Source organism: Netta rufina (assembly GCF_964035555.1).
Source record: "Netta rufina genome assembly, chromosome: 28".
NCBI classification, from domain to species: domain Eukaryota; kingdom Metazoa; phylum Chordata; class Aves; order Anseriformes; family Anatidae; genus Netta; species Netta rufina.
Window position 1 is genome coordinate 4,915,572 of NC_140152.1, and position 15,314 is coordinate 4,930,885.

General features: G+C 65.7%; 2 protein-coding genes across 3 annotated transcripts; both read right to left on the reverse strand.

Annotated features, from left to right (window-relative positions):
* Positions 1 to 503: 503 nt before the first annotated feature.
* Positions 504 to 8,577, reverse strand: CCDC124 (coiled-coil domain containing 124). 2 transcript variants are annotated; one of them, XM_084302524.1, is made up of 5 exons: positions 8,299 to 8,577; positions 7,001 to 7,172; positions 3,029 to 3,215; positions 2,540 to 2,654; positions 505 to 2,217 (listed from the first exon to the last, which is right to left on the reverse strand). In XM_084302524.1, exons 2-5 carry the CDS (start codon positions 7,157 to 7,159, stop codon positions 2,013 to 2,015), a joined length of 666 nt encoding a protein of 221 aa, XP_084158650.1. In that variant the 5' UTR covers positions 7,160 to 7,172; positions 8,299 to 8,577; the 3' UTR covers positions 505 to 2,012. The 2 variants fall into 2 exon arrangements, with proteins under 2 accessions (XP_084158651.1, XP_084158650.1); XM_084302525.1 differs by lacking the exon at positions 8,299 to 8,577 and having other exon boundaries at positions 504 to 2,217.
* An 880-nt stretch (positions 8,578 to 9,457) lies between these two features.
* On the reverse strand, positions 9,458 to 14,391 carry SLC5A5 (solute carrier family 5 member 5; the record flags this gene model as incomplete). The annotated part of the gene is made up of 15 exons (XM_084302612.1): positions 9,458 to 9,601; positions 9,677 to 9,789; positions 9,881 to 9,984; positions 10,719 to 10,969; positions 11,080 to 11,166; positions 11,352 to 11,422; positions 12,133 to 12,245; positions 12,351 to 12,439; positions 12,557 to 12,686; positions 12,951 to 13,091; positions 13,182 to 13,336; positions 13,427 to 13,494; positions 13,611 to 13,662; positions 13,954 to 14,019; positions 14,101 to 14,391. 15 exons carry the CDS (start codon positions 14,389 to 14,391, stop codon positions 9,458 to 9,460), a joined length of 1,875 nt encoding a protein of 624 aa, XP_084158738.1.
* Between the last annotated feature and the right edge of the window lie 923 nt (positions 14,392 to 15,314).

Consider the following 15,314-nt stretch of genomic DNA (forward strand, 5'->3'; position numbering starts at 1 on the left):
AATGGGGGGGGGGTTGCATTTTGGGGGGGGAGCCCCCCGATTAGCCCCTCAGGATGGGGGGGGTCCCCACAGCACTGCAGCGTGGGTTGGGGGGGGAGCACAGCCCCGCAAAGCCGCAGTGCAGCGAGGAAGAGGAGGAGACGAAGGAGGGGAAGGGGGGGGGGGGGCACCGCCATCCCCCCCCCGGGGGACACGGGGACCACACGAGAGGGATGTGAGGGTGGGGGGGGGGCTCAGTATGGCTGGGGGGGGGGCTCCAGGAACAAAGCTGGCAGTGGGGGGGCCAAGAATTGGGCTGAATTCGGGCATTTTTTGTACCGGGGAGAGCCCCCTTTGCCCCCCCCCCCCAAACCAACACCCCCCCCCAACGGGATTTGGAAGTGCCCCACCCAAATGGGGCGGGTGGAAGCCTCCCCCAGCCCCAAATTATCAGCCCTCCCCCCCCCCCCAGCCCCGTTTTCCCCCCCATTTTTTTGTTTTTTCATTTTTTTTGCTCAATTTTTTGTTTTTAATGGGATTCAAACACCACAAACTTCTCACGGGGGGGGGGGGACACGCGCCGGCTGCATTTCTCCCTGCCTCTGCCCCCCCCCCAGGGGTAAGGGTCTTGGGGTGTGTGTGTGTGTGGGGGGCAGACCCCCTTCCACCTCCCCTCTGCAAAAAGGGGGGGGGCGCAGAGGGGTTGGGGCTGGGGGTCCTGTACCGTGAGAAAGCCCAGCGCCCCCCCAGTGCCCCCCCCAGTGCCCCCCAGTAGCAGGGGATGGGGACACAGCCCCCCAGTAGTCCCAACCCCACTCGTGGCAGCACCGAAGGCGCTGGAGCTGCTGCCTGGGTAGGGGTTTAGACCTTCAAAAAGTCCTAAAAAAGGGCCCCGGGGGTGGTTTAGACCCTAAATTTAGACCCTAAAAGGTCTTAAAAAAGGGCCTGGAGGTGGTTTAGACCCCAAAAAGGTCCTAAAAAGGGGCCCGGAGGTGGGAAAGGGGAGAAAAAAGAGGGCAAGGTGCTGCTGGCTCACAGCACGGGGCACGATTCCACCCGTTGCCTTCCCCCCCCCACAAACCTGGGGGGCTGCAGGGGCTCCGAAGGGGGGTGGGGGGGCACCTCGGGGCCCTTTCCATAAACTCGGGGCCCTTCCTTGCCCAACGCAGGGAGCAGAAAAAGCAGCAGCTTCACTTCTCGGGGGCAGTTCTTGGGTTGCGGCCACCCCCAGGCCCCCTCCTAGCCCAGTTGGGGGGCTCTGGGCTCCCCGGGGGGGGCACTGGGGAAGTCCCACGCGAGAAATCCGACGCTCGTGTCCCACGCAGAGAGGGCAGGAACCTCGCTGGGCTCATTTCTCCCCCGTGCAGGGATCTGGAAGGAGGTTTCCCCCCTCTCCCCTCCAGCCCCGAGCTGCCCAAATTCTGCTTCCACCTCCCCGGAGGATGCAGGGCTGGGAGGGGAAGGGAGGGAGGCAGCAGGATTCCAGGCTGGAAGCTCTTCGGGGGCCACCCCAGCACCAAAAATAAAATAAAATAAAATAAAATAATAAACAAGGCCAGGAAGGAGGAGCAGAGGGCAGGGGCCTGCTCGGGACGTTGGGAGGAATTGGCCCCGCAGAGCTCGGGGCGCGGGGAGGAACGCAGGCTGGGGGGGGGGGGGGGGGGGGGTCCGGGCTGTGAGGGGGTGAAATCGAGGCGTGGGGGCCCCCCCGCTGGAGCTGGGGAAGGAAATTGGTGTTTTTTTTTGAGGTGAGAACCGAGCTGAGAAGCGCAGAGGCGGCGGCAGGCTGTCCGGGAGGCTCCGCGCCAGGAGGCGAGCGCGCGAGGGCGGCGGGACCCCGAGGTGGGGGGGGCTGCGGCCTCGCGGTTAGCTTAAATCCAACCAAAAGGACAAAAAAAAGAGGGAAGGGCAGGGAGGGGAAGGGAAGGGCAGGGGGGGGGGAGGTTCCTGGCGCCTCCTGCTTCATCCGAGCGCGGCCCGGAGCTCCAGCCCGCCCGGCCGGCCCTAAAAAAAAAACAAAAAAACAGAAAGTTCTACTTTTGGCTGTTGTAAGCTTTGTGCCTCTGGTTCATGGGGTTGTCCGGGGACTTCATCCACTCCTTCTTGAGGAGCTGCTTGAGCTGGGACAGGCGCATGTTGGGGTTCTCCTGCTTCAGGCGGGGCAGGTTGAGCTCCTCGAAGGCGGTGAAGGCGGCTTTCATGCGGCGCTCGGGGTGCCGGTCCAGCTCGTTGGCGACGCTGCGGGGAAAAAAAAAGGACAAAAATCACCAGCAGGGCCACGCCAACAGCACCAGCAGCTCCCAAAATTCAGCCACGGCTTTGCCCAGCTCTGCTCCCCCTGTCCGAGCAGCTCGGGGAGCACAGAAAAAGGCTGGTGATAAAGCAGGGAGCCCCCTCCCCGCTCCAAAAGGCTCCACGGGGCGTCGGGGCTGGGCTCGGCCTCGTTGCCGGGACAGAAAGGTGCTGAGGTGGTGGGAAAAAAAGGGAATTCCTGCAGGAATTTCTCCAAAAGAACGTGGTGCCTTCAGGGGGAGCACGCCAGCAAGGCACGGCCGCCTACCTGAGGACGGCGATGGCATCTTCGATCGTCCTGGCCTCCACCGTGCCCTCCTCCAGCACCCTCCGGTTGATGTTCTCCTCCAAGGGGACCTCCAAGTGAGTCTTCTCCTTCTCCACTGCGCAGGGAAAGGGGGAAGGGGAGCTGTTAATGTCGGATCCTGGCTCTGTCACGCTCCCAGGAGAGGCACAGCCTCTGCCAAAAGCACCGAGGAGAGAGCTGGGAAACCTCAGCCCAGAGCCCCCAGGCCTGGCGAGGACAGGCGCCAACTCGGCAGCCCCGCTCCCCGCCTCAGGGAGCCAGGAGGTTGAAATTTGCCCCAATTTGGGTGCCAGAGAAAAACCAAACACGCAGCACGGAACGGCTGCGGGCAGCCCTTCCTCTCCGAGCTCCTCAGCCCTTCAGGGACTGAAGGTGAAGGAACCACCCCCTCTAAGGAGCCGTCCCCTCTTCCCTCTCCCCTCCCGGGGTCTTTCCGTGGTGCCCCCCAACCTGTGTCCGTGTTCTCCTTCTGCTGCTGGTCCTTCCTGATGCTCTCCTCGATCTGGGCCCTGGTGACTTTGCCCGGAGCCACCTGCTTGGGCGATTTCCCTTTCAGCTTCGAGTCCTCCTCCTCCAGCAGGCGCTGCAGCTCCTTCTTGCGCTCCAGCTGCTCCAGCCGCCGCTTCTCCCTCTCCTCCTGGAAAAAGGGAGAGCAGCGAGTCACCCCGAGCACCTCCTGAGGCAGCAGGGACATCAAAATTGTCCCCAAAAGCACACGAAAGCACCTCTGGGACAGGCACCTCGCTCCCATAGCACCGAGCTCACCTCAAGAGGAGCCGCTGGCTGCTTGCCCTGTCCTTAGGGCGAGATAATTCCCCTGTCCCCAGCCTCCTGCCAGCTCCCTGCGATGCCAGGGCTGTGAAACACAACCCCGGAGCACGAGGCACGGGCTGGGGCTGCCAACAATCAGATTAAGCCCTCCACTTTAATTCGAATAAGTGGCCGGAGGTTGGAAGTTCAACAGTTGCTCGAGCCGAGCCGAGGGGCTGAATTCAACCCCAGGCAGGGGTCAGACGGAAAGCAAAGAGCGGCACAGCCTCAGGTTGATTTTCCAGCACTCCACGAGGGGCTGGAGAGCTGCTCGGCCCTCCGAGGGCGAGGAAAGGGCGCGAGGAGGTGGCGCAAAAAGGCCTGGAGTGGCTTCGAGCACCGACTTCTAATCCTCCCCTGCCAGAGCCTGCGACGCCTCGCGAAAGGAGGAGAAAAAAAATGAAAATAAACACAGACACACACACCTCTAGGAGCGCCGTGCTACAGAGCACTCGGTAATTAGGTGAGTTTCAGGGCTGCTTAATTAGGGGCCTCATCCATTATTCACGGGGACGGCACAGCCCAGGGACTGAGGCTTGGCAGGGTGGATTTCCTCAAGGGCAGCGGCACAAAACTGGGCACAAAACCGGGCACAAAACCATCCTCCTTGGCCACGTTTCAGGTTCAGGAGCAGAATCAGGCCCACCACGGAGCTGTGGTTCGAGTCCCCGTTAGACAAACCCCACCACCGAGTCAGGAGCTTGAGGAAAACCCCGTCACGGCCCCAAAATGTGGGAGCAAAACAAGCCCCGGGGGCCGCCTGCATCAAACCCAGCCGGGACCCGGCCCGGGGAAGCCTCCTGCAGCCAGGCAGGGGTGGGAAAAAAAAGCCACGAGGGGTTTTTAATTGCAATTATCTGTCCCCAACCTGCCGGTTATTAAGTGCTTAGCGCCCTGCCCTGAGACACGAGGGGCTGGTGACCGCCCCTCCCTGCCCCAGCCTTCCCGGCAGGCTTCCCCTCCCTCTTCTAGTAAAGCCAGAGCAATTAACGGAGCAATTAACGGAGCAATTAGTGGCCTCAGCCGGATCAGGAGGGGCTCTGGCCCCTCTCCAGGCACGCGGGGTGTTGTAAGAGAGCTGCCCGAGCTCCCTCAGCACCCGGGCTGGAGCATGGGGCAGCTTTAGGGGTGCAGGAGACCCCAAAAAACAATAGGGATTGCTGGGTGGGGGCCACGTCCACCCCCTCTGTCACCTGGAGGGTCCCCGCAGGGACATTTCGTGGTGGAAAGGGAGCGAGAGAAGGGCAGAGCCTGCTCTGGGGGGGGCACAGAGGACAGAAATCAACCTCCAGGGCTGGATTTCTGCCCTGGTGAGGGCAGGGAGAGGAGCAGCCACCCCCAAAATGCTCCCCAAAAGCTCAGGGGGCAGCGCCACGGGGCCAGCAGCACAAGCTGAGGGTGTGGGGACCCTCAAAAGGGCACCCCAACAGCCCCAGGGTGACACCACGGGACAAAACAGAGCCAGGCAGCCCCTGGGGGAGCTCTACCTACCTGCAGCCGGCAGGAAAAGCTGCTTAATTACACACAAAGCACAGGCAGGGGAAGCAGCACGGGGAGACGGAACCAGGAACGTGCCCGGGATGGAGGCTGGTGGACAAAAATCGTCCCCTCCGGCCCTCCTGGGGCTGAGGCTTCAATAAGTCAGGAGTAGAGATAAAACCTAAGGCAGGGGAGCAAGAAATCTCTCTTTTTGGGAGCAGAATTGAGATTTCTAGCTAGCCGAGGTTCTCTTTCACCCCTGCTCTTCACAGAGGAGAGCTGCTGTGCGAGGCAGCCGGTCCCAAAAGCTCACACGGCCCCAAATGGGACGAGGACAGCTCCGAAAATCGAGGCTGATGCCTGCTGCTGCTGGCTGTTCTCAATAAAACTCCCCAGGGAGGACGAGGCCACATCCTGAAGGGGAATTGGGGAGGCAAACGGGCAGGGCACGAGGGAAAACGCCACCAGCTCTCCGTGGGGAGGACGTGGGGTTTGTGCTTCCAGCAGGGGACTCCCCGGGGACAGCACTGAGCCGGGCTCAGCTGCTCCTTCACGCCTCGCAGAGCACCCACGGGTGCCAAAAGCCAGCAGCAGGGAGCAGCAAAAGGTGCTCACAGGGCTGGGGGGCGCTTGGAGGAACCCCAAAATACCCCAAGGAGCCTCCAAATCCTACCCAGCAGCTCCTTTCCTGAAGCTGAGGGGTGGGGAAGGGAGGGGAGGCGGTGCTGGGGGGGGGTTGTTCTCCGCCCCAAAGGCTCCCAGGACGCTCACCCCACAAAAATGCTGCCTGGGTGCCACGGAGCTGTTAATGTGTTGCTGCCATCGCCTGGAAAGCCAGGGAAGAGGCAGAAAAAGCTGGGAAGAGGCAAAAAAAAAAGGCTGGGAAGAGCTCCCTGCCTCTCACAGACGGCACAGAGGTGGCTGAGGAACATGGAACCCCCTGACAGCTCGTGGCCGCAACCAGTGGGGCTCTGCCCACGCCAGAATCATCGGGATTTCTCCCAAATCCCAAAGCTGTCGTTGGGGGGAAGGGAAATTTCAGTGAGCTCTGCGCTGCCAGAGCAACATGGGGAGGAAGGGAACGAAGCAGCACTGAGCTTGAAGCTGGACTCAGGGGACAACACCGCGCTGGCTTCCCCAAAAACCCGCCCGAGGCTCTGGGCTGGCCCCAGATTTGGGGTTTAAACAGCTCCACCTCCCCCGCCCAGGCTGCCCTTGGACGAGCAGCGAGTCCTCACGCCAGGAAGCGATGAGGCAGCGTCACGGGCTGCAGCGGGGCACGCAGGACTCCAAATTCCATCCAAATTCCATCCGAATTCCTTCGTCAGGACACGCACCGGGGGGGGAATTCAGGCTGACGGGCACAGCGGGGGCACGGGGCCTCGCTGGCCTCCTGCCCACCCCCCCAGGGTCAGTGCCAAACTCCCAGCCCAGCACAGCAGCAGTAACCCCGTGAAACCCGGGTGTGACACCAGCAGGATCCTGCCAGGACAGCAGGAGAGCAAACAAATTGCTTCAGAAAAGATCAGGGGAGGCAGAAGTTTGTCTAACACGAAGGCAGCAAAACCCAAATAACCCCCAAATTAATTACAGATAAATCCATCAATGGATAAATTCAAACCCCTCTGCTTACGTGCAGCTAAAACCAAACCAAAGGGAGTTTTTGGAGACGTGTGGCACAAGCTGGGGGGGGAAAAAGCTTTGCATTGAGCCCTGCTGATTTCTCCTTCCTTCTCCAAAAGGAACCCAAGCCAAGCTGAGGAAGGAAGACGAAGGAGTGAGTAAGAAGCTGAAGATGTGCTCGGTCAACAAATAAACACCAAGCCCTGCGGCAGTGCTGCTGGTCACGCACCTCGCTCGACTTTAAATCATTCCAACAGCAAAGCTTTCGCTCCCTCCCCCCCGGAGGAGAGCTCTGCAGCACCCGATTCCTCAGTCACACGCTGGAGTTTGCGCTTGCTCCCACTCCCTGCTGCTTTTAGCTCCCGGAGGAGCCGCTCGTTGGAGCTGCTCTGCCCGAACGCCGAGCTCAGGATGAGGTTCAGAGACAGCAACAGCTCCAGCCAGGAGAAACGAGCCTCTGGGAGCAAACCTGGGTGTCGGGGGCTCTGTAGAAAGCAGCCAGGAGCTCACCTTCCTCTGCTCCTTCCTCATCACGTGTTTGTCTTCATCCTTCCAGTAGGCATCTTCCAGCTCCTGCTGCCGCTTGGCATCGGCTGCCGCCTTCGCCTCGGCCTTCCTCGCGCGGGCAGCGGCCGATTTGGTGTTTTCACCTTGGAACTTCTTGGGCATCCCTCAAGGTGCTCTGCGGGAAGGGAGGCGAGCAAAGAACGAGGCTCAGAGCCCTGCACGGGCCCCCGGGCTCACCGCAACGCCTGGAAGCGCTGCAAAACCCCCCCCCGTTATCACCTCATGTGGTGAGGAGGGACCCAGCTACCCCACAGGAGGAACCAAGCCCCCTCCACCCCCCATCCTCGGCAGCAGCACAGGCAGCGAGCCCTGGCACTGCCCTCTGCGGAGCTGTGGGGCTGAGCACGAGCAGAGCCAGGCTCTGCACCCACGGATGTACCACGGACGTGGGCTGTGGAGCCCTGGGAGGGTTTATACAGCAACACAGCCCCTCCTCAGGCAGGTATAGGGCCCTGCGCACACACTGGAGCCCTCTGGGGGGTTACACAGCTCCTTGTTATGCAGATATAGGGCTCCTTAGACACATTGGAGCCCTGTAGGGGTTTACAGAGCCCCCCCTCAGGCAGATATAGGGTTCCTCAGACACACTAGAACCCTGTGGGGGTTTACAGGGCCCCTCCTCACACAGGTATAGGGACCTGCACACACATTGGAGCCCTCTGGGGGGTTACAGAGCCCCTCGCCATGCAGATATAGGGCTCCTTAGACACACTGGAGCCCTCTGGGGGTTACAGGGTCCCTCCTCAGGCAGATATAGGGTTCCTCAGACACATTAGAGCCCTCTGGGGGGTTACACAGCCCCTTCTGATGCAGATATAGGGCTCCTCAGACACACGAGAGCCCTGTAGGGATTTACAGAGCCCCCCCTCAGGCAGATTTAGGGCCCCGCACACACACTGGAGCCCTGTGGGGTCACCCAGCCCCCCCTCAGGCAGATTTCGGGCCCCACACCCCCCCCCCGCGACCCCCCTGCCCTGTCAGGCCACAAGGAGCCCCCCCAGGGGCCGGGACTTTGGGGCCCTCTGGGCCGCAGGCGCCCCCCAGGCCCCGCCACCCCCAGGCCCGGCCTCCCCTCACCCCCCCGGGGCCCGGCGGCTCCTCCTGAGGGGAAACGTCCCCAAATTCCCCCCCCCGAGGCCGTCCCCTCTCGGTCACCGCCCGGGACTCCCGAACCCGGCCCGGTCCCGGCCCCCCCCCCCCCCCTTAGGCCCCGTCCCTCCCCCCCCCGGCCCCGCTCCTACCGGGCCCCGCCGCCCCGCCCGTCGCGCTCTGATGACGTCACCGCCGCTGCCTCAGGGCGTGAGGGGGGGGGGGGAGGAGGCGCGCCGGGAGGCTCCTCAAGGCCCCCGCGACGCCGCCGCCGCCGCCATTTTGGGTGAGGGCAGTAGGGCCTCTCACACAGCCCCGCGGGTTGAGAGGGGAGAGAAGGAAACCGAAGGGGAGCGGAGCGGGGAGAGGCCCCCACGCACAGCGGAGCTCCGGTGGGGCTGGGGAGACGTGGGGAGCCCGCCCGGTTGCTGGAGCCGCCTCCGACGCTGCCGCTCCCGTGCCCGGCTCAAAGATGGCGCCGCAGCGGCGCCTCCTCAAGATGGCGGCGGGGCAGAGCGGGGCCAGCGTCACGTGGGGGGTAGTGGGCGGTGCTTAGGAGGGGCGGGCGTGGCCCAGCTGGAGGCTGGGGGCGGGTCTGCAGGAGTGGGCGGGGCCTAGCGGGGCGCGGCCCATTGTTGACCGGGTGGGCGGGGCAGAGAGGGGGCGGGGCTAACGGGAACCACGCCCCCTTCACCGTTCTCCCCCGAGGGGTGCTCGAACGGAGACGCGCGGCCCCCCCCCAGCCCCCCCCAGCCCCCCGATCCCCCCCCAACCCCCCAGGACCGCCCCCCCCCGACCCCCTCCCCCCTAATTCCCCCCCCTTGGACCCCCCCTCGAGCCTCCCTGACCTCCCCAGCTCCCCCCCAGACCCCCCCCAGGCCCTCTGCCCCCTCCCCGACCCCCCCTCAGGGTCCCCCCCACCCCCCCCCATCCACCCCCGACCCCCCCCATCCCCTCATCCCCCCCCCCGACCCCCTCCGGCCCCCCCAGAGCCCCCCAATTCCCCCCCCCAACCTCCTCCAGACCCCTCCCAGCCCCTATGAACCCCCTCCCGGCCCCCCCCTTGAACCCCTTACTCCACCCCCGACCCCCTCAACCCCCCCCCAACCCCCCCAGAACCCCCCCCCCATAAAACAGGCTCAAACCCCGGGACCCACCGCAGCATTTATTGCCCCTTGCCCCCCCCCCAGTGCTGTTTGAGGGGGGGGCACAAGGGGCACCATGCCGGGGGGGGGGGCACAGGGGACACCAGCCTGGGGTGGGGGCGCACCCCTTGGTGCCCCCCCCGGTGTGTCCCCCCCCCCCCGGTCCCTACACGTGGGTCTCCTGCAGCAGCTGCTCAGCGGCACCGCAGTGCTCGGGGGGGGGCCGGGCCCTGCAGCCCCCCCGGGCCGCCCTCACCGACAGCACCGGGGGGGGCTCAGCACCGGGACCCCCCTGGGGGGCTCTGAGGACCTGCGGGGAGAGGAGGGGGGCTTGAGGAGGTGGGAGGGGGGTTGGGGAGGGGGATTTTGGACAAGGGGGGGTCACCTTGGTGGGGTCACCCTGGGGGGGGGCAGCCCCCACCGGGGACACCGAGGATGTCTGCTTGGTGATGTCCCACCACAGCACGCCTGGGGGCAGCCGAGCCCGCTTGGTTGGCCCTGGAGGGGGGGGGACACAGTGAAGAATGGGGTGTGGGGGGGGTAATTTGGGGGTGCCCCCTCCCCAAATACACCCCCCCCCGGGCCTCACCAGCCAGGTAGCTGAGCAGCGCCCCCCCCAGCACGGTGCAGAGCGTCCCCAGCGCCCCGTAGTACAGGTAGGAGATGGAGTAGAAGTCGCCCACCGCGGCCGGCCTGCAATGGGGGGGGGTGACATCACCACGGTGACATCATCAGGCGGGGTGACGTCATCAGGCTGGGTGACGTCAGCAGGCGGGGTGACGTCAGCAGGTGGGGTGATGTCACGAGTTAGGGTGATGTCATGAGGGGTGTGGGGTGACGTCACGAGGGGCAGAGGAGGGGGAGGGCACGGTGGGTGGGGTGTCACCGTGGGCGGGGGCAGCGGGTGATGTCACCGTGGACAACACCCGCAGTATGACGTCACAACGCCAGCAGTGTGACGTCACCGTGAGCAAGGCCAGCGGCGTGACATCACAACGCACAACACCCGCACTGTGACGTCACAACACCAGCGCTATGACGTCACAACACGCAACACCCGCACCGTGACATCACAACGCACAACACTATGATGTCACAACACCCGCACTATGACACCACAACACCAGCGCTATGACGTCACAACACCCGCACTATGACATCACAATGCCACCACTATATCACAACAGCAGCGCTGTGACGTCACAACGCACAGCACTATGATGTCAGAACGCCAGCTCTATGACGTCATAACACACAACACCAGCACCATGACGTCACACCAACACCATGACGTCACGCCAGCACTATGACATCACACCAGCTCCATGACATCACACCAGCTCCATGACATCGCACCAGCACCATGACGTCACACCAGCACCATGACGTCACACCAGCTCCATGATGTCACAGCACGCACCCAGCACCCGCTGGCCATGCACCGTGTCCCCCCCCCGCCTCCTCTCACCGTGCAGGGGCCGTGGCCGTGCGGTGGGGGGGGGGGCGGCGGCGTCCCCGGCGGCAGCAGGGTGCGGGCGGTGCCGTTGGCGCGCAGGGGGCAGCGGGTGCCGGAGGCGGGCAGCACGCCCGAGGTGGCGGCGCTGGGGGGGTACAGGCTGCCCCCCACCGCCACCCACAGCGACAGCGCCAGGCCGGCGGCCAGACCCCCGAACACCCCCTGCGGGAGAGAGAGGAGCCGGGGCGGGGGGGGGGGGGGTCCGCGTGGCACCAGGGACCCCCCTCTCCCGGTTACCGTGCCCCCCGCCCCGTTACCGTGCCCCCACTCACGGCCGTGCTGCACGCCGGCACGAACATGCCCAGGACGAAGGCCCCCAGCAGCGGGCCGCTGATCACCCCCATGACGGTGAAAGAGCCCTGGGGGGGGGGGACGGGGACGGAGATCGGGGTGGCCCCACGGCCCTCCAGGGCTCTCCGGCCGCCAGCGGTGCGTGGCGGGTCCGTGCGCGGCCGGGCAGAGCCGGCGGGATGGGGGGAGAGGGTTGGGGAAGGGGGGGGGTCAGTGCCAGGTAGGATCTGACCCCCCCCTTGGCTGCGCTCACCTGCAGCACGCCGCCGCCCAGCAGCGAGGCCAGCGCTGCCACCGTGATGCAGGCGGTGCCGTAGATCAGAGCTGTGGGGGGAGCGGGGGGTCAGGGGGGTGGCTGTGGCATGGCACAGCATGGCACGGCATGGCACGGCATGGCATGGTGCAGCATGGCACAGTACTGGGTCCCATGGCATGGCACAGCATGGCACAGTGCAGTGCTGCACGGCATGGCGCGGCACAGCGTGGTGCAGCACGGCGCAGTACAGGGTCCTGTGGCACGGCACAGCGTGGCACAGTGCAGTGCAGCGCAGCATTGCATGGCACAGCACAGAATGGCACGGCATGGCACAGGGTGGCATGGCATGGCATGGCACAGCACGGCATGGCGCATTGAAGAGTCACATAGCATGGTGTGGCACAGCATGGCACGGTGTAATGCAGCATGGCATGGCATGGCATGGCACGGCACAGCGTGGTGCAGCACGGCACAGTACAGGGTCCCGTGGCACGGCACAGCATGGCACAGTGCAGTGCAGCGCAGCATTGCATGGCACGGCACAGGATGGCATGGCACAGTATGGCACAGCATGGCACGGCATGGCACGGCACAGCATGGCACGTTACACCATGGCATGTTGTTGTGCAGCACGGCACAGCCCAGGATGGGGTGGCACGAATTGGCACGGCACAGCATGGCACGGCACAGCCCAGGATGGGGTGGCATGGATTGGCACAGCACGGCACGGCACAGCTCAGGGTGTCCAAACCGTGTGCCAGCTCCCGTCCCCACTCACACAGCCCCTTGGACACCAGCGTCAGCCTCCGCGGTGACAGCGCGGGCATGCGGGGCTTCACCAGGTCCTCCACGGTGACGGCGGCCATGGCGTTGATGCTGGTGGAGGCCGTGCTGGAGAGGGGTGGGGGGACAGCGCTCAGCCCCCCCACCATGCCGGGGGGGCAGCGCTGGGGCCACCCGTTCCGTGGGGACACCGCGGTCCCCAAGCGGCCTCACCTCAGGGTCCCGCTGTAGGCGCAGGCCAGGAACAGCCCCGGCACCCCCGGGGACGTCTGGAAGATGTCGAGGACCAGGTAGGGCATGTACTGGGGGGGCACAGACGTGTCGGGGGGCTGCCGGGACCCCCGGTCCTCGCCCACCCCTGCTGCTGTCCCCATCCCGGTCCCCTCCCCGGTCCCCTTCCCGCTTGGGCGCGCTCCTACCTGGTCCGGGGCCGAGATGTATCCGGCCAGGAGGGGGTCGCAGTCCTTGTAGAGCGCAAACATCACAAGGCCACAGGCCACCGCGCTGGAGACGATGCAGAAGAGCCCCACTTGATTGACCAGCAGCGCTCTGCGGGCACGGCGAGAGATCACAGCACGGCCCGGCGGGGCTGGGGGGGGCCAACAGGACCCAGGCAGGGGGGGGGCAGGATTTGGGCAGGGGCCACGCGAGGGTGCGGGGGCTGTGCGGGGTCGTTGGAGGAGCGCAGGACCCACGCGGGGTCCACGCAAGGGCGCAGGGTGCAGGATCCGTGTGTGGGCTCCCCCCACCCCAAACGCAGCCCCTCGCCCCCCGAAAGCTGGGGGCAGTGCCCCGCAGCCCCCAGCCTCTCACATCCTCGCCTCCCTCTCGCTCCTGCAGGCCACGTAGCGCTGGACCTGCGCCTGGTTGACGCCGTACATGGAGAGCCAGAGCAGCGTGCCGCCCAGCACGAAGCTCCAGAAGGTGTAGCGGCTCCGCGGGTCGGGGTTGAAGCTACGGGGGGCCGAGGGTGAGCCGGGGCAGCCTGGGCACCCCAGCACCCAGGGGATGGAGGGGTGTGGGGGAGCGAACGCAGGGACTCACTCGCCGAAGTTCACCCTGGAGCCGTTGGCGGCGATGGCCAGGACCCTGGCGGGGCCCCCCACCAGCAGCAGCCCCCGGATGATGACGGCGATGAAGCCGGAGAGCATGACGAAGACCTGGAAGACGTCCGTCCAGATGACAGCCTTCATCCCGCCCTGCGCCCGAGGGACACCCGCTGAGCACCGGCACCCAGGGACCTCCAGGGACCCCCTGGGACCCCCCCGGGACCCCCGCTCCCCACGCACTATGGTGGTGTAGAAGGTGCAGATGACTCCGGTGGAGAGCACTGACGCCCAGATGTCCAAACCGGTCACTAAAGGAGAAACGAGGGTGCTGAGCAGCGTGAAAAACTTGGGGTGGGAAGGGGCCGAGCTGTCCCCCCCGTGGGGACAGGGACACGTGGACGCTGTCCCCATGCCCCCACCGTACCTTGGTTGAGGATCAGGGCGGGGGCGTAGATGACGATCCCCGTGTACAGCACCTGTGGGGATTTGGGGGGACAGGGGGGGGTCAGGACCAGCACCCCATCCTGCGCCGGGGCCGCGGCGTGCCGATGCCGCCCAGGCGCAGCGTGCGGGCGCTGGGCAAACACTCGGCTTTCCATTCCAAACAGGCTCCCCGCGGAGCTGCGCTCGCTCGGAGCCGCGGAAAACACGAGCACGGGAACGAGGGGGCTCCAGGGGACAAAAGCACCGTCAGCACAGCTGCGACCCCGCATCCCCGTGCCCCCCGCACGCCCCGTGTGCCCCCCAATCCCCCCCGAGGGACGCACCGTGGCCGCAATGTACTGCACGGTGCCGCAGAGCCGCACGCGCCTGCTGAAGCGTCGCTCCAGGTACTGGGGACAAGGATGGGGACCGTATCGGGGCCGCCCTCCGGGTCCCAAACCGAGGGGCAGGACGCGGCCCCCGGCCCCCACCTCGTAGGTGCTGGTGAGCCCCAGGCGGTAGAAGACGGGCAGGAAGAGGTGGGCGGTGAGCAGGGTGTTGAGCAGCTGCCCCAGGCACATCCAGAGGAATTTGGAGCCGTAGCGGTACGCCTCGGCCGGCACCCCCAGCACCTGGACGGCCGACATGAAGCTGGCCGAGAGCGAGAGCCCCACCGGCACCGCCGCCATCCGCCGCCCCCCCGTGAAGAAATCCTCCGAGGTCTTCTGGCCGCCCTTGGAGAGGCCGTGGAAGAGCCCGATGCCCGTGGACACCAGCAGCATCAGCCCGAAGACCCCGTAGTCCCAGAGGCTGAAGGTGAGGGGCTCCGGCACCCACACCTCCGGGCTCTCCGATGGGGCCAGCGTGGTGGCTGCAGGGGGGGGGGACAGCCCCCACCGGGCACCTGCAGGCACAGGGGGACGCGGAGCGAGAACGGGCACGGCGGTCCCGGTGCGTCCAGGAGCAGCCAAACTGCAGCGGGAGAAAATTTGGGGCAATTATCGAGGTTTAAGGCAAGCGTGAAGCACAACGTGACCGTGGCCCCGACCCCATCCCCATGCCGGCGAGGGCTGCGCAAAGGGGTCAGCCCAAAATCAGAGCAAGGAGAGCACCCCGAATACCTCCTGAGCACCCCGAATACCTCCTGAGCACCCCAAATACCTCCTGATCCGGGGCACGCAGGGGGATGAGCGTGGCTCTCTCCGGTCCTGCCCGCGTCGGAGCGAGTCGGCCGCGCGTCCTGCACCCGAAGGACGCGGCCGGGCCGGAGCAATCCCCCCAACCCAGCGCAAACAGGAGGAGGGGCTTTGCCCGAGCACCAGTTATCTCCAGACGGGGACAAAACAAACCCAAGCTAAACCTTTACCCAGCAAAAGCACCTTCCTGGCCGGCTGCTCCCCCAAGGACTTGGCCAGGAGCGGGGCTGAGTGCCGAGGCTGCCGCGGGCTCGCCGGGCGCTGCTGTGCCGGAGGGGCGAGGGGCTGGCCACGGGGCCAGGCAGGAGGCAGGATTAGGCACCGGGGAGGGACGTGGAGCCGGCGGGGGCCGTGGTGATAACCCCTTCCCTGCCACCCAGCCAGGTCCCGGCGTGCAGGATCCGGCCCCGAGTCCAAGGCCAAGGGCTGGTGGCCTGAGTGTGGGGACCAGGGAGTGGCTCTGCCCGCTGGGGTGTGGGGACACCGTGTCTGGTCCAGCTTCCTCGTTC